The sequence below is a fragment of the Aulonocara stuartgranti genome (genome assembly GCF_965226115.1).
Source record: "Aulonocara stuartgranti genome assembly, chromosome: 17".
Classification (NCBI taxonomy): Eukaryota; Metazoa; Chordata; class Actinopteri; order Cichliformes; family Cichlidae; genus Aulonocara; species Aulonocara stuartgranti.
The window spans coordinates 18233041-18256147 of NC_138953.1; the positions used below are offsets into that span (position 1 = coordinate 18233041).

The 23107-nt window shown below is 43.0% G+C and overlaps 1 protein-coding gene across 2 annotated transcripts in view; it reads right to left on the minus strand.

The window, feature by feature from the left end:
- phf21b (PHD finger protein 21B) overlaps window positions 1-6704 on the minus strand; it is an 88146-nt gene extending 81442 nt beyond the window's left edge. Inside the window, exon 1 of one of the 2 annotated variants that reach the window (XM_082509712.1) lies at window positions 5139-6704. In XM_082509712.1, coding sequence (XP_082365838.1) covers window positions 5139-5192 — 54 coding nt within the window. In that variant the 5' untranslated portion in view covers window positions 5193-6704. Of the gene's footprint in view, window positions 1-4784; window positions 5114-5138 lie in introns of those variants that run through there. The other variant, XM_082509711.1, reaches the window with a different exon arrangement.
- Between the last annotated feature and the right edge of the window lie 16403 nt (window positions 6705-23107).

A 23107-nucleotide genomic window follows, 5' to 3' on the forward strand; every position in this document is an offset into this window, starting at 1 on the left:
GTTTTTTCTAATACTGTGTCGTCTTTACAATATGAGGAGACCATGAGGAGACTGTAGTCGTGACTTGGTGCTACATAAGTAAAAGCAGCTTCAAGTTGGTGATGAGTATTGCAGATGCTGAGAGTGAGTTGTACGAGCTCGGAGGCTACAGAAGTCTTATCCTTCCAGTGTAGGCCGAGATAACCTCAAGCCAGGACAACATGCTGACGTCATTATCTCAGCTATAAATGCAAACATCAGCTCAGCAGCATTTCTCTGAAGCACGTTTACACTAAAGGCTGCAAACATGGATGGCCTTTGAATGTTAAAGATTCAGCCACTGCTGCGTTGGTTCATTGGAGCCAATACCTATCAGGACGACAGGTAAACTTAGTAAACTCTATATTGAACACTTAAAGGAGAGGTTCGCATGGAAGATTTCCACTTTAAAAATAAAAGTTTACGTCACAGACTTAAACCATGTCTGGGAAATCAGTCCAGTGTTGTTTAGAAACAAACTGTGACTGTTTGGAAGCCTGATGAGGCTCAAGGGGAACAATTTTCAAAGGCCCAAAATGCAATTTTCTTATGGCTGAGGGTCAGGGATGCTTATTTTTGATGATGGCTGAGACCTCACAGAGTTCACCCAGTAGAAACAGCTGACAGCTTGTCAGGTTGTAAAGATGTTCATTTCCGCTGTAAGGTTTTAACCCTGGGCATCTGTGGGACTGACTCACTGCTGCCTCTGCTGAACGTCAGAGGAACAGTTGATGCTTCAGTGATGTTCTCTAACCTCACTGATCAACATGAGGTCATTCCAGCGTCACCCATCATCTTTAAAAAGCACACCATCCAGCAGTAGCCAATCAGAGGGCTGCATTCACACAAACACATTTCGATGAAAGCAGCCTTCCTCGCCCCCCTCTTCATCACATACATATATCTGTGCAGCTGCAGCCATGTGAAACTTTTAAAAAAGCCTTAATGACGCTCGCACACGGTTAAAGTGAGATGTAACCATGGTTACAGATGATGGCTTTGGTGTGGTCTTTGTTTCACTTCCAGCACAGAAATGGGACAAACATTAAAAACACACGTCTGATGGGCTCCGCCTGACGAGACCGCCATGACGCAACAGGGAGCAAGCAGAGCGGCAACGAATCAGTGAAGTCATTTTCTTTCCAGCACCAGCCAGGTGAAAGGTGGGCACGTCAGCCGAGGAGAGACGCTCACACTCACAGCACCACTTTCACCTTTTCTGCTTCAATTTATTTATGAAAAAAATAAATAAATCAAAAACTAAGCAGGTGATTCACTTCCTTGCAAGGTACATCGCCATGGCAACATTAAGCTGCAGACTTAACCTGCTCCAGATAAGAGATCAACAGGTATACACATTGCCTAGCGACCAATCAAATCAAAGATCCTGCAGTCAGTGCGCCTCCCTGACTTTACGGTTTTATTGTTTGGTTTTATTTTTTTGTTCTTTTCTCACTCGCCATCAACACACAGCGCACACTAATGTAAGGCCATCATCAGCCTATGTCAATGCACCACAACTAAACACTAGAGATACACTTAATGTTCAGTATTAAACTTTCAAGATGTGAATGTGAGAAGTAACCCACTGTGTGTGATAAACATGATGAGGATTGGGTACATGGAATCATACCTGTCGAGCATCATCTGGTGCTGGATCTTTAATGTGTGTGAAAGCATTCAGCTGGACTGATTTAAAGAGGTTCTACAGACATCCAGCCCTGCTGTCACAGATCACGCCACGTCTATTGTCATCAGTCTGTGCTCACCTGAGCTCCACATCCACAGACACACAGATTTACCTTCAGACACCTGAGCGAGCTCCACCTGCTTCTACGCAAGGTGAGGAACACGCCTGAAACCAGCCCGACCTTTAAGAAAATTCAAAACAGCAGAGACCTGAGCGTTTACATCATCCCAATTTCGAAATGAACTTAAAGAAGAAACGTTTCATACAAATAAAATCACTGAGCGGGTCTAAAACTGTGGGCCTGGGCCCCACTGATGGGGCACGAAACCACTGGAGGTTCAACATGGATCCTTTTTTTATTACTGAGAATAAATGATAAAAAAGATTTAATGATGATTTAAAAAATGATTTCATATGAAACTATAATTACAGATGCATTTTCTTTTAATGCTCTCTACTCTTAACTTCCTGTTGACTATAGAGGTGCTTTTGTACTAACTTGCATGATCATAACCACAGTTACTTTGGCCAAGACTGAGATCAGACTTTGGAAAACTGAGACTTCTCCAAACTTTAAAAGAAAAAGAAGAAACTAATCAGATTTCCTTGAACTTTAATTCTAAATCAGCTGGATAAACTAAATGAATAGATGAATGTGAAGCGAGCTAAAGCTGCCTTTATAGGGGACCAGACGACAGGATGTGCTGGAGCAGCGGTCCCCAACCCCCGGGCCTCGGACTGGTACCGGTCCGTCAGTCGTTTGGTACCGGGCCGCAAGAGTTGAAGCTCAGATGTGAAATGTATAGTTTTCAGGGGTTTTATCGGTTTTCAGCGTTATTTTGTTATCGTTTTTATCGTTAACTCGGTTTTCCTGGGTCTTTTCACGTGTGTTATGAATAAATTTTCTTTTTTTCGGTACCAGTACTAGTTTTATTTGTTGTATTTATCCGCGACACCTTAAAGGCCGGTCCGTGAAAATATTGTCGGGCATAAACCGGTCCGTGGCGCAAAAAAGGTTGGAGACCGCTGTGCTAAAGGCCTCTGAGGGATTGTGTAAACGATATCTGCCTGAAATACCAGAAACAACACTTCCAAACACAAAAACAGCTCTCGGCTCCATCACACCTCATCCTTCTTCAAACATCAGCTGCACCTGCTCAGTCTGTGATCCAGGCCCTTCCAGTCCCCCCTTCAAGGCTTTTAAAGAACTTTTTCAGGACCTGAAGCTGTTTAATCAACATCATATGCACAATTTACTACCACATCATGTTACAGCCCTAAACTTTAATCGTGAGTGTTAAACATTAAGTATAGCAAATAAATCACAACTTGAAGATGATCCTGGCATCACATGTAGGTGAAAGTAGAGCATTCAGGTGCCTCACAGACACCTCCACCGTCCTACATGCTGATACCAGCCTTCAAAACTTACCCAGAATGCACTTTGTGAAGGAAACAGATCAAACACCAGTGTTGGTTTCTGCTCCTCCATGTCACAGATCAAACTGCAGTTTATTCAGACTGTGATGGATCCTCACTGAAGGTCACAGTTCTTCAGATGGAAACTCTCACAGTGGGATAAAACTGATCTTAAAAATGTGTTGTTATTTTTTTTTGGTGTAGATATGAAGTTATGAGGGCTCAAAAATGCTGTAATAATAAATAAAGAGCTCTGAATGTTTGCACTTTGAAGGTAAACTGTGACATGCCTTCATCAAACACATTAAAGCTGGTTCTGGGGCGCCGTGGAGAAAGTTCTCTCAAATTTTTGCTTCAAATATTTGTGGATATCGAAGCCTTTCCTCCGACGCTCCTCACAAACATCCACCTTTAGGCCTCAAACCACGACCCTGAAATGACCTCCAGGGCTTTTCCTTTTACCTCTCTAACCCCCACCCTCCTGCTCGGCTGTGAGTTCATGTTATTTCTGTAAATGTAGATAAATGTGTTTAGACGTGTGCATGGAGGATTGAAGGCCGCTGTGTTTTAAGGAGGAAACATAAAGGTCACTAAAAAGAGAGAAAGAGGAGCGTGGTAATTAAAAACATCGGTGTGCCGTGCTGACTGAGCTTTCTGTCGCTGTCTCCCCTCCCCCTGCTCCTCCACACCAAAAACAGCATCAAAGCAATCAAAATGGTAATGTTAGGCATGAATGGGGCCCATCCCCCCTTTACTCCACCACCTCCTCCTCCTGCCTGAAACTCTGCAGACTTTTTTTCCTCTTCAGCTAGAGGAGGGGGAGGAAGAGGAAAAGGAGGAGTAGGAGTAGGAGGGGGGCAGGAGGTAGTAACCCCCCCCCCCCTTTTTTTCCTCTCAAAATGGAAGCTTCCACTACCAAACTAAAGAAGAAGATGGATTAGTTAAAGTTTACCAGCAGCCAATCAGGAGCTGAGGAAGCTGCACTGTGTAGGAAATAAAGTGAGACACAAACAGAAGAGAAAGAGTGCACGGATGGAGAGCAGCTCCTTCTTCTTCCTCTGATAAATGAGGGGGAAGTTGGGTGCGCTGCTGCCGGGCTGGGACCGGCCGGCGGGGCGGTGCAGCGCCGCGGAGGAGCTCCGAGGAGCTGTCCGCGGTGCTGAACACCATCCAGCCCGGCTCCACGCTCCGCAGCATCCGCCTCAAAGTTAACCAAACATCCGCCACCTCCACATAAAGACCGAGTATTAAAGAAAAGTGAAAGCGAATCAAAGGCACCCTCTGAGGTCATGTGACCAAGAGGGACTAACAGCAGCAGAGTAAACCGTGTCAAATACGCTGAAATTAAACTACTCCATGATGGTTCTGAGAGCTGTGTGAGGTACTCAAAGTCCGGCACAGCTCCTCCATCTGTCCGCCGAGCCGCTCCGCTCTCATCCCCGCTCTCCAGAAACATGTCGACCAACTCAAAATGGACGCTAAAATTCCCCCAACATTACACAACTTTGAGAGGCCGAGCAGGAGCCACTTCCAGCCCGCAGAGCGGGGCAGAGAAGCGGCCCCGGTATGCCCTTCAGAGACCCCCACCCAGCGGGGAAACTTCACGCAGAGCGGGTTTAAGCCGATAAAGTTTCTCACACAGTCCGGCCATAATTACCTGCGGCTGCCGCTTCATCTGCGCCACTACATGCAGGAAAAAGTGCCTCAAGTTAACAAAGCCGCACTCTTTGCACCTCTTCATAAATATTCAGGTCGCGTCCTGATCGCCACACAGCACCAGCAGCAGCACCGCATTATCACCGCTCCACATTCTTGTTGCTCGCAGAAAAACAGCCACGGCAATCAGACAAAGTGCTGCCCAAAGTGCCCTCGGTCAGCGGGACCGGGAAACGGCCGCCGGCGGACATTTTAAGCAGCGAGATGTCGCAGAGTTGCTCCCCGGGAGTGAGCAGCTCTGAGCCCGCTGCTCGGAACGCCACTGAAGGCGAGAACAACACGATGTTTCGTTTACCTGATGACATTGGATCTCTACTTTCAGCGCCTCTTGCAGGCCTTGTAGTTCCATGTTCCGACCAGGAAAGCACTTTTCTCCCACTTTCGACGCGGCCGAGACCAAGTTTGAGTGATTTTAAAGATTTTTTTAAGCGACAATAACAATTGAAAGAAGAACTACTCGGGCTGCAAAGCAAGTTCTCGCTTCTTTTTACAGCCCAGGACTCATCACCCACTTTCCGCCCGTCTTCAAAAGTGCTCCAAACCCGGCGGGAAGAGCTCGGGCTTCGCACGGCTCCTCTCCAGAAGACCACCGAGCGTCGACGGGTCTGACCGGGCAGCCGGGTCGCTTTTCTTTCGCTAATTTTAAGTTGAAAAACGGGGACTATATTTTGTCCGAGTCCGCGGCTTGATTTCACTTTGCCTGGGGAAAAGTTGCGCTTCGGCTGTCAATGGTAATTCTGAAGTTCCCGGATGGAGCAGCGAGAGCAGACCCCCTCCTCCCTGCTTCACTGCGCATGCGCAGTGAGCGGGGGGGGTAGTTACAGTCAGGTTTTATGATTAAAAGTCGTGTTTTTACCCCTTTGGTCGCAATAAAACGGCACCTAGTCACACTCTGATGGTTCAGAGAGGTCTAGTTAAAAGAAAAGATAAATAAAAGCTGGTCAATGTGTGAATTACACTGAGCTTTTCACATTCAAACCTAAAGTGCTGGATTGTAAATAAAATTGCTTCATTACAGTCATTACAAAATCTCTAGTTATTCTACAGACTTCAATTATAAATATAACACATATATAACACATGTATAGAAAATCCACATAGATTTAGGATATAAGTTATAAAAAGTTTCTTCAGCTGCAACACTAACAAACTAAAGGCTTACCTAACATCCGAAAATGGTCTTTTATCCACAGGATGCCCACATATAATAATCACTTTAAGCTTAGATACTGTATTTTTATACCATTAAATGAGATTAAAAATAACACACAAAAACTGTGAGCAGCTTTACAGAAAATAAACATAATAAAGCTTTAAAAGTCATAACAGGGCTTTAATATGACAGCTACACCCAGTTCACACAAGCCAACCTGCATCACATGACCCTCACCTGTTTGGAAACTCACAGCAACTTTAGATTTCTCTACTAATAATATCCTAACCCTCATTAATACTTAATGTGCATGATAAATAATATGTAGGCTGTGTCAGCTGCTTCTTTGAGTCATAATGTTTTGATGTTAGGTACCACATGCACAGTTATTTTGTTAATTAAGCTGCATCAGGATACACAATATGAGTAAAAGTCAGAAATGAAAACCTGTTGATTTAATAAAAAATAAACTACACCAAACTCACATTGTGTATGTTTTTGTGATGTAAAGGTTTTGTCATTTTCACAGTTAGGCACATCTGCACTGATATTTTTAACACAACAAACAAACACACCAAAATATGTTCACTTAAAGTGGTTGAGTGGAAGGAAAAGAAAGGATGGGTATTTAAAGGCATTAAACAGTAAGTAGTGATGTAAATAGGTTGGATTTGAAGCATTCATAAAAGACTGATTTTTGTTACATGTGACATCAACTATACAAATTAAAACTATTTAAAAAAAAATAAAGATGACTTTAAGTGTGGATATTTATCAAAAATAAACCCAGTGTGGCTTTTTTTCGTGAACACATGTTATTCCTGTCATACATGTGAAATAATGCTTGTTTAAACTCCTGCCCAGCGTCGCAGTGGAGCTGACTCGGGCAGAACAGTCTTTGTGTTGTTTACTCCTTTAACATGGATGCTCTGCAGGTTTAAACATGGCAGCAGCAGCGTTCACTCCACTCTCAACTTCCTGAGACAGAGACGCGAGGGGGGGGGGTAGCAGAAATGCCCCTCAGCAGGACGAACATTCACCCACACCTGCCCCTGTACACTTTCTACCTCGTCACATGAGCACAAAGAGCTCTGCTGGGTTAGTTTCTCCTCACAAATCTGCCCCTTCTCCCCCATTTCTGTCAGTCTGACTCTGGCCCCGCCCCATCTTCCTCCTCCCGCCCTCTGGCCGCAAGCCAAGCTGCGATTGGTCCAGACTGCTTGCAAATAAAAACGGGAGCATGGTTGATGGAGGAAAGCCAATCAGGAGTTGCAAAGGAAAAGCGACAAGAAGGAGAACCAATGAGCGTGAAGGAGGTAGCGGAGGTGGCGGGGCCGCCCCGGCAGTAAGCGTGATGGGAGATGAAAGAGCGGGGATGGCAGCCGGTAACGTCTGAATCCACCGAGAACTCCGGACCCTGAGCTGCACGCGGACTTCAGCTTGTCTCAGACCGACGCTGTGACGCGTCTCTGAGGCGCAGCACCGCGGAGGAGCCGACCCTAGCACCACGGACAGAGGCAGCCGCGTGGGAGGGACTACTTCTTCATGTGCTCTAAGTGTGAGGAGGTTCCGCTCACTGGTCCTCACACAGGCCGCAGAGAAGCCGCAGCACGGAACTGTAACACGGACCTGCCTCTGTCTGCACTTCCGGTCTCCACCAGAGTTGCTCTGAGGGGTCAACAGTCAACTGGGTTTATGACCAAAGGTGGCAGAAACAACAGACACATATTCAGATTTTCTACCGAACTAAAATAATTTTCTGTAATTATAAGCACCGTCTCCAGTTTGATTTGTTTTCCCCCATTATTTTCAACTTTTTCATAGCAGAGACCACAGGTCAAAGTCTAAGTCCTACACATGACAGTTGTTTACAATTAGTTTGTATTACTTATTAATACATTATTCATTCAAAATGCACTCTAAATTAAACTGCTGTGTGAGCTTTAAATAAAGTTCATATTTGGGGATAAAACAGTTGTCTTTGAAAAGTTTGTCCGGTTTATCTGGACAAAAGGCCATAAGAAAGTGACTCTGATTTTTTTATAGCTTTGATGAGGGTATGGCAGCATTTCCATCCAGAGCTGGATTAGTTTTAGAGCACTTATGGTGGGCACGTCAGATCACTGAAGTCAGTCCATCACAAAGATTCCGTGTGTGAAAGTGATGTCACGCTCCCTGCAGCACTCGGAGTCCTGTCACTTACTGATGGAGAGGCCTGCTCATCAGTATGTGCAGGTGTTGCAGCTGACCTCATTTTATTTCATTTCATTTTATTTCTTTTTGGTGGGAGAGTGTGCATACTTGTCACAAAATCATACTTCCTACTGAAGAACAAAATCATGCTGACTCGTGATGATTCGTTTCCATGAACACAAAGACGTAAATGAGTTGTTCACAGTGACACATGCTGATGTTTACAGAGGGGAAAGGAGAAACAAAGAAAGAAAGAAAATAAATCTTCCTCCAGTGTTTAACAAACTGAACCAGAGCAAAATACAGCAGTCATCACTGAAATACACCAGCAAGAACTAAAACAGGACAGGAGATGTTTCCCATCGTAACCACAGAGTCTAGAGGTATTTTGACAATAATTAAAAAGCAGGTGTATATAGTGTCTGATGGTCCATGAAGTAAACAGAGTAGAAGCACCACACCCTTGTGCCGAGCTCAGCGGTGGGGGGGGGGGGGGAGTCTGGTCCTCTAACTGGAACCTGTTCTTCGGCTATCGTCACTATCGCCGTTAGCATGCACTTGAAGTGTGTAACTGTAAAGGTTAAACTTTCTGTTAGATTTTATTAGCTGCCTCTAAAAATAAACAAGTTAAAATAAATAAATAATAATCACTTTTAGACCCACAAATTTAATACTACAAAAGATTGAAAGATTGGTGGCATATGTGTGTGTGTCATTTTTTACATTTGAATATTTTCAATTATAACGTTATTTTTTTCCACATTGACTGGCACTTTACAACAAATACAAATAAAACATATGTTAATTTTTGGAAGAAGGTAAGTATAAATTCTGATCTATAAAATGGTGCATTTTTTACCGCTTAAATGTTTTTATTTATAATATTAAGTATTGGCAAATAAAACTTAAATAATAGTTTTGGTATGAGTTTTCAAACAAAGTAAAGCCAACAAAAATATCTGTCCTGAGACCAGGTGGAGCTCAGACAAGTTTTAATCGGATTTACTGAAAGCTCTCCACCTGTAACAGTCACAGGCAGCATGCAAAATATATGCAGAGCATCACACACTTCTCCAAAAATACTCTGTTTTTGTTGGTTATAATGATGATGATATTCTTACAAAATAAATAGTGTTTAGAAAAAATAATATAATTCGCAAGGCGCCTCCCTCAGACACATTTACTAAGCCCACCTGCTACCTCAGGTATCAGTGGGCTGGTTCAGTGTCAGCAGTGTGGGTGTGGGGAGTTGTGAGTGGGTGTGACCCAGAGGTGTCATCTGTGTGGCCTGGCAGCAGGTCAGCAGGTGAGTTCACATATGTGCAAAGAGTGAATGTTGGCTAATTAACACAAACACATTATTTTCTGTTAGAAATGAAGTAAGCTAGCTAATGCTAGGATACCAGTAAATACTCTTTTCTCTTTTTTAAAACCTCACCTCACCTTTTAATAGAGCCATCCTACCGTTTTACCACTCAGCATCACCTAAGAGCGCACCTGGACCAAACCAAATGAGGAGGGAGGAGGCGGGGTAAGGGGCTGAGTTATTTTTTATTTTTTGCTGCCAAAAACAAAAGAAAACTAATGCTGGGAAACACACGTGTTTATAAAACAAGCAAACATTATTTTATGGCGATAGGTTAAAAATTTTCATTTAAAAAAGGCTAGTTTATGTTTTGTAGGGCCCCTGTCAGTCATGGGCCCTTACAGTCATCATCACTTTCTGACGTTATTAAGAGGCAAAAAGAGTTTGGGCAGTATTTTTTCTCCTGGATGAGGTAGATTAGACTTGGTGTGGGTTCACGTGTTTCTGTCTGCAAGCCTTTAAAGGAGAATGTGGTGGCAGTTAAGAAAAGGAAGCAGTCTGAAGTTTGCTCTGTGCTTTAACGCAAAGTTTTTGTGCTGCTAAAAGCAAGACGTCATAATGATGTAGATGTTGGATTTGTTGTGGGCCTGTTCCAGTTTACCTGACGGTTCAGGATATTTTTTTAAAGCATAAGTAGATTTGAAATGTAAAAGCTAGCAGCTGCTTGTATAGCTCGCTAATGCCCTGTCAGTTTCCCATCAAAGTCCACAGGTTTATCCACAATAACCAGAAAATGCTGCTGATCTTTCAGGGTGACAAGCTCTAGACTGTTTGTTTTTTTAACAGAACACAAACTCAGCAGAAACTTTAGATTCCAGTTGTTCCACGTCAAACCGAGTTCAGCTTCCTTCCCCAGACAATAGCCAAGACATTATAGTAGATGTTAATAGATGACACTTTTTTAGGTATTAAATTGTGCAAATATTTAGACTTCACTGGGCAAGTACAGAACACCTTGCTTGCCCTGACAAAATGATATTGCTTTTTTGTGACTTTTACCTACATCAACTTCAGCCAGCAAAACCAGCTGCTTCTTCTACACACATGAAAGTTTCTGCTGGGCTTTAACTACACTCCTGACATCTGTTGGCGTTTTTGCCAGTCTAACTGTCCAATCAGCATGAGCATGAGTATCTATGGGGAAAATTAGCTTCACTGTGAGAGAAACTAAACCTTGAATGTCGTACTACAGTTTACGTCAGACACATTATCAATGCTAGATTTTTAAACATTGAAAGTGAAATTAAATAAATATTGGAATTTTTTTTTTTGTCTGGTGGAAAGAATAATTTTAGCTCCATTCGCTCCTGTTTATCTTCGACTGTTTCAGAGCACCACCTGCTGTGCCCCCGGCTGAATTGCAGCTTTCTGCACTCCTGGTTGTAGTTCACAGGCAGCTCACTCCCTTCGTCCGTCCCTCGACACTCGGCTGCCTGCTGATACCCTCCCCCACCCCGGCCAGGTCTGCTACATCAGCTGCTACTTTTCATTTCACGGCTCAGTGGCAAGACTCTTGAAGTCTTCTCTGTGCTTGCTTTACTATTCCAGGCTACTGCAAGTTTTTTAAGCTCCACTCACTCTGAATGGACTCAGACCTGAGATACATGCCGGCTGCTGGTGCTGAGATTTTATTATCAGTCTGCAGGACCACAGCCAGCATGGGAAAAATGTCGAGGTCCAGCTCAGCCCCAGCAGCATTCCCCCCACACCAGTATGTTTCACATTGTCAGTTTAATGTTCACTTCATAGAGCTTTAGTTTGAACAACAATTGTTCTTCGGGTGTCAGTCAAATGAACATAAAGACTCAACAACACAAAGCTCTGCATAAAGAGCATAAAGGATAAAAAAAAAACCCACAAAAAAACATAAAAAGTCCTAAAAAGTTATTACACCAACAAACAGACGCGACACAAAGAGACAACAGAAGAAATACATTGTCACAAAAGAGGTAAGATGGATCCACAAAGACAACTAAGAGAGGCATGGCTGCAAAAGAAATGAAAACTACAAATACATTTACCACAAAGTACAAATAACAGACCCAAATGGGAGGAAACAGACAGAAAAAAATTCAATCATTGCAAAGAAAAATACCACAAAGAAATCCAGAACTGCAAAGCTGTAATTGCACTTGTTTTTCAATTGTTTATGCAAAGTGGCATTAAAAACAAACAAAAAAACTACAGTCAGACCAAGACTGAAACAAACCACTAAGAACAACCTCTGAGAAACACCAGCACATGAGCACAGAGATATATAAAAACGCAAAACATAACAAGAGATTTGAACCATACACTGTATATAAAAGATGGACATAGCCGTGTGACGTCACCAATCATGAAGCCTGGAGCTGAGTGCCACCTTGGAGTTTTGAAACTGGGCGTGACGAGTGTGGCGTCAGTTTCCTGCTCCTCTCCAACTGTGATGGGACCTAAATTTAAAAAAGTAACTTGTTTTATTCAGGCAGACCTGAAACCGGCACCTGAGACCATAAACTCAGACTTCTGTTAAGTCTGACTTCAGAGGAGTCCCTGCTGGACAATAAATGAGGATTAGCAGTGACTTAAGAGTTTACAAATTCAGTTTGTAAACTTTCATATTCCCCAGAAAAGTCTCAAAAAGCCACACAATTTTTTTTTAATGAGGACTGGGAACCAACTCGGGTTCAGGGACTCCGATTAGCTGAGGTGAAGCCTAGCAGACAGCTAGCAGCTACAGATGTGCCTCCATCACCATCTAGAGCACAGGTGTCGAACTCCAGGCCTCGAGGGCTGGTGTCCTGCAGGTTTTAGATAACAGCCTGGGTCAACAAACCTGAATCAAATGATTAGTTCATTACCAGGCCTCTGGAGAACTTCAAGACATGTTGAGGAGGTAATTTAGACATTTTAATCACCTGTGTTGGATCAAGGACACATCTACCTGCAGGACACCGGCCCTGGAGGCCTGGACTTCGACACCTGTGATCTAGAGCCTCTGCTGGACATAAAAGGTACTATATGTTGGTGCTTCAGTTTTAGTTTACAGCAAACTAACTGGCACAATATTTGCAGACAGTGAATCTTTATAAAAATAATTATTTTTAGTCTTTTAAACCAGTAAAATGAAGATTGTGACTAAAAATAAAAACATTACTTAAAACTTTATGTTAAAACTCATAGTCATAGGTGGATAGCTTCTCTGATAGCCTTTCAGTCTTTAAACATGCAGAAGCTCAAACAGATCTGAACTCAGCTGCATGTTGTGTTTATCTTACAGTCCACCTCAGGCCAGGCTGGGACCGGCCATCTGTCAGCACTGCAAACCCAGTGAAGCCTGGCCGGTCCTGAACCCAGCCAGGCTCATGGCTGACAGGAAGTGTTTAATGGGGAACACTTGGAATCAAACAACCTGCAACAAGCCAGAAACACAATATCAAAACTTTTATTTGGTCTAGATTTGAACATCAGTGTGTGATAATAATCAGACTTAGCCTAAGAGCATTATTGCAGCAAAAACCAGAAGCAGGAGGATTTTTTAGTCCACAAAATCTGCTCTCTGCTCTCTAACACAGTCATGCGACAATGACAGCTCAGAGGCAAACTCATGGGTACTGATAGCTTCTGTCAGCTTTGTTAGGAGAGATCATGTTCTGAACGTGGTGAAAGGGGACCTCTTTACTTCATAAAACTAAGAGTAAAACATGAGAGGACCAAAATCAGACTAAAACTGAGATGACAGGATAGTACAGCTGTAAAGTTTATCACATCTGCTATGTTATATTAACATTTGTCCCGTTTATGTTTGTTAATGCTTATAGTTGAGCTGCCCTGGCATTTGGGGGTTTTATAGAAATATAAAGGAACACATATTAGTCAGGCTAAAAGGGTTTTATAAAATAAACTTCTGAATGTCACAACTAGAATCAGTTAGTTTGAATAGAAAATCACACAAAAATACACTCAAAACACACACACACTGAGGAAGGGGACGAGAAACAGATGAACGTAATAAAGTCACGAATGAGGCATAAAACTGAAAACAAGATACTGGAGACACTTTCAAAATAAAACAGGAAACAACAAAATAACCACACTAAACACTGAAAGAGAAATGTAAATATGAAACTCAAGACTGAGACAGAAACGGAAACTCTTTGCTAAAAGAATTGAAAACTAGGCAGGAAGCAAATAAAAAAACTGAAGAAAACTCAAATGAATATGAAACTGGATGAAAGAATGACAGTGAAATCAAAACATTCAACTGAGTCTGTCAGTGTCTGAGTTCAGCTGGAGTGCTGGCAGGTATGAGCTGTCTGAGGACACAGGTATTCAGATCCAGGTTTTTTGGGTTGGCACCAGTGAAGCTTCATGTGTTTACGACAACCAAAAAACCAAAAGACCATCATGCCTGATATCATGATTATCGAGCCCGGGCATGTTGCTCACATCACCAACAAAAGGTCAAACTTAAGAAAACCTTCCTACATGTTGCAGACATGCACAGCATCATTGTGGTTTTTACCCTATAGGGTAAATTGAATCTCATAACATTTCTAATATAAAAATACAACATATTAGAAAATTAGGAGTCACAGCTGGAAGATGTATTAAAGTCATTGCGCATTGAAATGCTTGTGAGTGGTTAGGTGGAACTCTGATTTGTTTAATTTATCAGTTTAGCATCTGTTAAAATTAGTTTAAGATTTAAAATCAGGAATCTTCATTGATGAGCAGCGCTCGGTGAGAGATAAATATCTGGAGTTTTTCATGTTTGTCCTGATATCTTCTGCTCTTCGCTGCAGAATACTGAAAGGAAAAGCCCATCAGCTGACAGACTCACAGCCATTAACCTTATCATCGTTTCCCTGTTTGCAGCTTTAAAGTGGCACAGTTGGCACTCACACTTGGCCTAATGTGAGCAGAGATGCTGCTCTGACATTTTTACTTGCTCTTCCAAACGGATGGTTGGCAAACGGCATGGCTCCATGCAGACGCCGTGGAAGCCAAGAACGTGTCCTTCTCTGCTGACTCGGAGACACAGTGACATTTGTAAGGACCGACTCTTTGGGCTTAGAGAGGTCGTTGTAAATGTCAGCCAAGTGCAGCAGAAATCAGAGCAGGAAAACACCGCGTTCAGCCCTGCAGGAGCTTTAAGTCACTTCACTACAGCCACTGATCACATGTCAACACAGGCAAGAGGAAGTCATGTGATCTGAAGGCTTTTGTGACAGGAAGAGAGGAACTGAATGCCCAATCTGAAAAAAGCCAAACAATAACATTTTTAAGTTATCCAAGTGACTTATAGATCATGTTTAACCTGAGCAGCTAAAAACTGTGGGGGGTTTCTAAATATATAAAGGGGGTCCGGTGTTCTCGTCAGCTCTAGTGAGCCTTGACCCCCCGGCTACCTCTGAAGCTGGTGGGTAACAGACATCTCTGAAAACGTCAGAGCACTTTAGCAAATATGTGATCTCTTGATAAACTGAGCAGATATTTGAAGTTTACACACCTGCATTCTGGCCTGAAAATATGTTAAAAGTTTGTTTTGTGACCCAGAAGGAGTAATAAGAGTAATATTAAAACTAAGTAGCTGTTGCCATTGTTGGAAACTGGAATTGGCTCGCCGTGCTATGAATTCTGGGATAGGTTGGGCCATGGGAAGGATACACCCGATCCATCCTTCAAATTCAGGGAAATGAACGCAATTGTGGGCTGCATTTGGAGGAGCCTTCGAATTGGGACAGCCTTCATCACCTGGCTGTGACGCAATCCACCTTCAAATGCGGCCTCTGAAGGATGTGTCATGCATAATGTGTCATGGTCTGGGTGAGTCACAGTAATTTTTCCACAGTGCCTGCTCTCCTCCTCTGAGTGGAGCCTTCATCGCCCCTCCCAGGAGTCACACCTGGAGCTAATCAGACCGGTTGTGTTTAAGACCAGCCTTTGCCAGATTGTCTGCTAACCTTGTGTTTTTCCATAGTGCTTGTACTTACCCTTTTCCTCTTGTCGTCTCAGTCGGATCACGAAAAATCCACACCCAACCCTGCAATAACCTCTCACGCCTGGTTGCTGGTCTCCTCTGCTCACTCACAGCCAGTAACATTTCTTTGCCTGCTCTCCTGCCTCACCTGCCTGCCTGCCTCCCTGCTCCTCTGTTTTGAAAACCTGGGAAAATTCTCGATTGGACTCACCCAGGCCTCTACCTCACGTCCTCCCCATCCTGCATCACTTCACCTGCATACAAAGTAAGACGTTAAGACTTTTTACTGGATGTGTATTCATTCAATCCTCAGAACCACCCTGTTTCTCCTCTCCCTTGGTTTCAGTGCCATAGACCACAAGCTCTTGAACCACAGTTTGTTTGACATGCTCGAGCACCTGTATCCAGTCGGCCTAGGCTGGAGCCTCCCTGTCCATGTATATTGTATTTAGTTAATCTCGGTCTAGAATATCATAGTTCATGTTAACTACCCAAAGCCTGGTTCAAAGTCTAGTTCATAGCTCATGTTAAGTATTCATAGTCCTGCTCAGAGCTTTAGTTCATGCTTTCACGTTGCCTTTCACAGGGTCACTTTGTAAATAAAGCACTCAGTTCACACAATCAAGTCTCTGTTCTGAATCTGCTCTTGGGTCCACTTCGTGTTTCTGATGGCCGAACCATGACCAAATGAGGCGAGGGCCAAAAAACAGGAAGACCGTAAAACCTGAAGAAAACATAAGCAACATGAGAATAAGCAATGGAACAGAAAGAAGGCTGAAAACAGAGCAGTGAGAGGTCAACATCAGCCCAGTGACTGTCATCAAAATCAGATCTGTTTCTGTGTTTATTGGCGCCACAGTGCCTTCTCTCAGAGGACAGAGATAAATGCCACGAGCACTGTTGAAAAACTGGCTCATTGTGGCAGGTGTACGAATATGAAAAATTATATATTAATAAGAATACTGAGAGGTGGGCTAAAATTTCAATTTAACAGGTTATCACACTTGGTTGTACACCTCGGACAGGCCTCTGAGACCCAACATCGCATAAAACAAAGCTGTGGCGATGTCAACCACTGGTTTGAAAGTTCCTGTTGCAAAACCTCAAGCTCACTTCCACAGCTTGGTGTTTAAAAGATCCATGTGAATAGTGAACAATGGCAGTAATAGTAAGTTGCTATTAAGCTTAGAAAGCATTTATAGGGACCATGTGGAGCAAAGCAAATAATATTGAGTGATGCGAAGCATCCACTTACCACCTCATTTAAAATGGCACCATCAGCACTGCGCCAACACAGGCACCACATAGGTTACCCAGTTAGTGTGGCCATGATTGCTGTTTTATACGTGCTCATAAATAAATTGACTTGACTGCATCTGAAAAGCAGCAGCTCTCTCTGAAGTGCAGCATGAGTGTTCTCTGCATCAGCATGCTGTGGTAAGTTAACAGGAGGTTTATTGTGAAAGGAAAGCAGTCTGAGTACATCCTGCCGCTCGGCTCTCGGTGCAGAGGTGAAGTCGCTCCAAACGTCTCTGAATTTCACGCCGCTGTGCTCAGGCTGTGACCCACTTCTTTCACTCAAAGCCTTCCTTTTACTTCAGCAGAGATAAACAAACACGAGCTCCCCACGAGGTGTTTCATTACCAGCCGAGACGCTCAAACACCATTCAACACATTTAAACAGGAATAACTCAGCTGCAACGAGAAGACGGGGTTTTGTTGAACTGGAAGTTGTCAAGCAGGGATAATGTGGTGACATGATGATGAGTCAGTGTGTTTCTGTGCAGTGTTTTCAGAAACTGATGTCTCCTGTTTCTGCTTTTATTGTTTTGGAGCTTTTTTTAAAAAAAAAAAAAAAAAAAAAACATTCTCAGAGAGAAATGTAAATGAGCATCAAAGAAGAGGCAGCTCGTTAGCGGCTCAGAGGGGCTCCACAGGCTCATGTTTAACATCAGGAACAACACCAGAAAGAGTGTTTCTAATGGTACTGTTAGACTAATCATTGGTTTTTTTAATATACACCACATGTTAAAATGTTTTTGTCTAAATGTAGATTTGAACCAAAGTTCAAGAAATGTTGTAATAAGATGCAAATTAATGGTGGGTATTTTGGCCTCTGTGGATAATTTCCCCCTTCATAACAACGGCGTTAACTTTGGTTACAGACAAAAGATCGGACAAAGTTAAAGCGAGGAACCAGAAGAGAGTGCAGCTACAGTGGGGCAAAAAAGTATTTAGTCAGCCACCGATTGTGCAAGTTCCCCCACCTAAAATGATGACAGAGGTCAGTAATTTGCACCAGAGGTACACTTCAACTGTGAGAGACAGAATGTGAAAAAAAAAAAAAAAAATCCATGAATCCACATGGTAGGATTTGTAAAGAATTTATTCGTAAATCAGGGTGGAAAATAAGTATTTGGTCAATAACAAAAATACAACTCAATACTTTGTAACATAACCTTTGTTGGCAATAACAGAGGTCAAACGTTTACTATAGGTCTTTACCAGGTTTGCACACACAGTAGCTGGTATTTTGGCCCATTCCTCCATGCAGATCTTCTCGAGAGCAGTGATGTTTTGGGGCTGTCGCCGAGCAAAACGGACTTTCAATTCCCGCCACAGATTTTCTATGGGGTTGAGGTCTGGAGACTGGCTAGGCCACTCCAGGACTTTCAAATGCTTCTTACGGAGCCACTCATTTGTTGCCCGGGCGGTGTGTTTTGGATCATTGTCATGTTGGAAGACCCAGCCTCGTTTCATCTTCAAAGTTCTCACTGATGGAAGGAGGTTTTGGCTCAAAATCTCACGATGCATGGCCCCATTCATTCTGTCCTTAACACGGATCAGTCGTCCTGTCCCCTTGGCAGAAAAACAGCCCCATAGCATGATGTTTCCACCCCCATGCTTCACAGTAGGTATGGTGTTCTTGGGATGCAACTCAGTATTCTTCTTCCTCCAAACACGACGAGTTGAGTTTATACCAAAAAGTTCTACTTTGGTTTCATCTGACCACATGACATTCTCCCAATCCTCTGCTGTATCATCCATGTGCTCTCTGGCAAACTTCAGACGGGCCTGGACATGCACTGGCTTCAGCAGCGGAACACGTCTGGCACTGCGGGATTTGATTCCCTGCCGTTGTAGTGTGTTACTGATGGTGACCTTTGTTACTTTGGTCCCAGCTCTCTGCAGGTCATTCACCGTGTGGTTCTGGGATCTTTGCTCACCGTTCTCATGATCATTTTGACCCCACGGGATGAGATCTTGCGTGGAGCCCCAGATCGAGGGAGATTATCAGTGGTCTTGTATGCCTTCCATTTTCTGATGATTGCTCCCACAGTTGATTTTTTCACACCAAGCTGCTTGCCTATTGTAGATTCACTCTTCCCAGTCTGGTGCAGGTCTACAATACTTTTCCTGGTGTCCTTCGAAAGCTCTTTGGTCTTGGCCATGGCAGAGTTTGGAGTCTGACTGTTTGAGGCTGTGGACAGGTGTCTTTTATACAGATGATGAGTTCAAACAGGTGCCATTCATACAGGTAACGAGTGGGGGACAGAAAAGCTTCTTACAGAAGACGTTACAGGTCTGTGAGAGCCAGAGATTTTCCTTGTTTGAGGTGACCAAATACTTATTTTCCACCCTAATTTACGAATAAATTCTTTACAAATCCTACCATGTGGATTCATGGATTTTTTTTTCACATTCTGTCTCTCACAGTTGAAGTGTACCTCTGGTGCAAATTACTGACCTCTGTCATCATTTTAAGTGGGGGAACTTGCACAATCGGTGGCTGACTAAATACTTTTTTGCCCCACTGTATACTGGAGAAGAAGATAACTAACATTTATCTGGGGTTCATTTCAGGAGTCAGAGACAAATATAACAACTGTATAGAGGAGAATATTTTAATAAATTTGCAGTATTTGGGGTGTGACCTCTTTGACTGACAGGTCGATGGTGACATAAGCATCACTATGGTGTTTTTCACTCATGTTCAACACCATAAACTCATCAGGGAAGAGTTTCCAGAGTTCGAGGACCAGCAGGTTCATTTCTTCATAGATTTCTTATCAATCAGACTTCCGAGGAATAGCCCCCTGCTGGTAATGAGAGGGAGTGCAGGTTTAAGTGATGAGTTCATTTCAAACTACTTTTCAAACAGTAAGTAATCTGATGTCTCGGAGGGTTTATTAAGCTTTGTGTAGCTGCTGCTTTATACTTTTGTTGCTTGGTCGGAGCAGAATCAAACTAACACATTACCCTGGAACCTCCGAGCCACACTGTGCAGCTCTTTGGCAGCAGCTTGTTCTAAATTTGAGGGTTTAATAGGAATGAATTATTAATCAGCATAATTCAATCATCTTAGTCTGATTGTTCTAAAGTCCCTCCAGTGTTTGCTGAGCCACTTAATATTAAGGCCGAAAGACAGTTTCTAATCAGCCGTTCTGAAGAGGCCGACGGGCAGATTCATTCATCACACAGATATTTCCCCAGGTGCAACATCAGCCCACAGTCGGTTATGAGCTCTGATCCACAGCGGCAACAGCGGGGAGGAGCAACCAGAGACGAAGAACCGAAGACGAAGCAGCAGACGGTTTAGATGACACGGTCCAGCAGTGTTGTGCAATTAAACACAGCAAATTCTGCAACTGAGCACAACTGCAGCAAGACCTGAAACAAACAAACAAACAAAAAAACTTGTGAAACTCAGCAGCAACAACACAGCAGCCAATCCAACTGCTGTGATTAAACACCTGCAGCTCAACACAACAACTTACCTGCAGCAACAATTGCAACTAAAAACAATAATATTATAACAACACCTATAACTGTATACAGCAAGTCCTGCGGCAAAAACTGCTTAAACTAAGGATGACCTAGTTTATTGGTCCGGGTTGCAGTGTTTGTTTGCAGAAGCAGGGCCGGACTGGTAATCTAGCATGGTCCCGGTGAACCAACCCACTTTTGGGCGGATGGGTCAGTTGAGGGGCTGCACTGGCCCTACATGCACTGAGAGCAGTAGTTTAGTGCAGAAGAAATGACTTAAAGGCAGAGCTGAAAATGTAAGACAGAAAAAGAAACTAAAAGTAAATTCAGCAAAATTGGCAAATTAACCGACATGTTAGCTATCGAATCTCCTGCACAGTGGACAGTACCAGTAACAACCAGCTACCACGCTGAAATTAACGTGGTAAGAAGACAGATGGATGGACATAATTAGGAAGGGAGAGATTTATTTTTGATCATGATGAGCTGCATTGACCGAAAAAGCCAGGGCCGATTATTTGTCCCTGTCCGGCCAGAAGTTGCTCTAGTTTTATTTGTTGCAGAAATGATTTCATGCTGTTAGTCGCAGCTGTAGCAAAAAGGTTTTGTTGTTTCTCTCTGAAAGTTCTGCAACTTGTTGAAAAATGTAAATGTTAAGTTTTCCTCTCATTGAAAACCAGCAAAAGTAAATATCCACATCCATATACGGATCTGAGAAAATTAAATCTATTTTCCTTTTTGATATGTCTGTGAAGGTTCTCAGTCATCCAGGTTATCATAGTCTAAGGAGCTTGGAAAGAAAAGCGTCTGGACTTCTTTAAGTTGCTTGAAGACGTTTCACCTCTCATCCGAGAAGCTTCTTCAGTTCTAAGGTCAAATGGTGGAGAGTCCCAGATTTAAGCCCTATGGGAGTGTCCCCCAAGGAGGTCGTGAACCTCCTATTGATCCTCTACCTAATCACATGAGCCAAGGTGTGAAAACGGGTGTGGGTCACAATCAGCCAAGGCTTTGGGTGAACCCACTGTGAAACCTAGCCCCACCCTATCATTTGATTTACTGAGGTCAAACGGCCCAGGATGTGAGTGGGCGTTAAGACGACTGGGAAGGGGTCGTAAGCCACCGCCTCTGTTCAAAGATGGTCGCTCACAGTGGACATAGATGGCTTCTTTCACTCATCTTTCAAACCATCTGTCTTCTCTGTCCAAAATGTGAACATAGGCATCCTCGAAAGAGTGACCTTCATCCTTAAGATGCAGATGGACTGCTGAGTCTTGTCCTGTGGAGGTGGCTCTTCTGTGTTGTGCCATGCGCTTGTGAAGTGGCTGTTTGGTCTCTCCAATGTAGAGGTCTGGGCATTCCTCGCTGCACTGTACAGCATTAACGACATTGCTAAGTTTGTGTTTAGGAGTTTTGTCTTTGGGACGAATCAGTTTTTGTCTGAGTGTGTTGCTGGGTCTGAAGTACACTGGGATGTCATGCTTGAAGAAGACTCTCCTGAATTTTTCTGAAACACCGCCTACATAGGAGATAACAGTGTTGTTGCATTTGTCTTTCTGATCCTCCCTAGATGGTGTCTGACTTTTTTTCTGTGCATCTTTGCTGATTTGACAAAAGCCCAATTAGGATAACCACATGTTTTAAGTGCTTCCTTTACATGTGTGTGTTCCCTCTTTTTCCCTTCAGGCTTAGAGGGAACATGTTCTGCCTGGTGTTGTAGAGTTCTGTTGGGAGTCAAAGAGGATGTACTGGTCCTTTTGTGGGCTTCTGGTAAACTTCAATGTTTAGGTTTCCATTCTTCCATTTTTTTCCATTTTTTGATGTGATGTGGGGTCTTCCCCACCAGGGCTGTTAGGATGCCAGCAAGGTGTTTAGAAATGTTGAAAAATTGGCTGAGTTTATGCTGCTAACAGTGGGTCTGAGTGGGACCCCTTCTTTGTGGATCTTAGGAAGTCTGTAAATACAGGGTATGGCATTCTCTGGGTATAGACGATGATATGCAGGGCGGCCAATGATTTTGTTCTTTTCAAGGTCTGGAAGCCAAGCGATAATTTGGTTGGATGTTGAGCTCCATACACAAGTCCAGTTGAAAAAAAACTCTGAGAGGAAACAGTAGAAGCTCTGATAACTTAAATTATTTTATTTAATGGAGACAGCATCGGGATCATTAAGAAACATGCTGCTTCCCTTTAATTTGTCACTGTACTAATTGCTGTCCACATTGCAGGGCAATTAATTCAACCTAATTAGAGCTCCATTTGCAAAAGCCTAATTGACACGTAGATCTGTGTGCTGAACTGGCGATTAGAGCGTAGACGCATGAAAAACTGTGAGCACTGAACAAAATGACTGTGAGATCTTAACGATTTAATCAAATGAAATTAATTAGAGGCGGGAATGTGAGGGCAGGTCTGCTGCGATGAGATTATTAAAGAAACGGAGTCAAAGCGTCAACCTGACAGCTGCACCAGAGTCCATTCAGAAAACACTCAATTTTAGCTCCACGCATTTCAGTTCTGATATTCTCCTCATAAAGAAGTAAACATAAGGGCACATGAGACACTAAATATACCGATTACTCAGAACAACTCAGTGAACACATGAAAGTGTGAATGAATCACTGAAATACTTAAGTCAGCAAAAGGATGGATTTATCAGGAACTCTTTATCAGCAGAAAAAACAACAAATGAAAAATAAATATGAATAACCTGTGAAATTAACGAACATGTGTGATTACATCTGTGGAATAAATGAGCTAGTGAAGAAATATAGGATATGTAGTGATATTAACTATATACAATAAATTTAACAAATGACTTTACGGT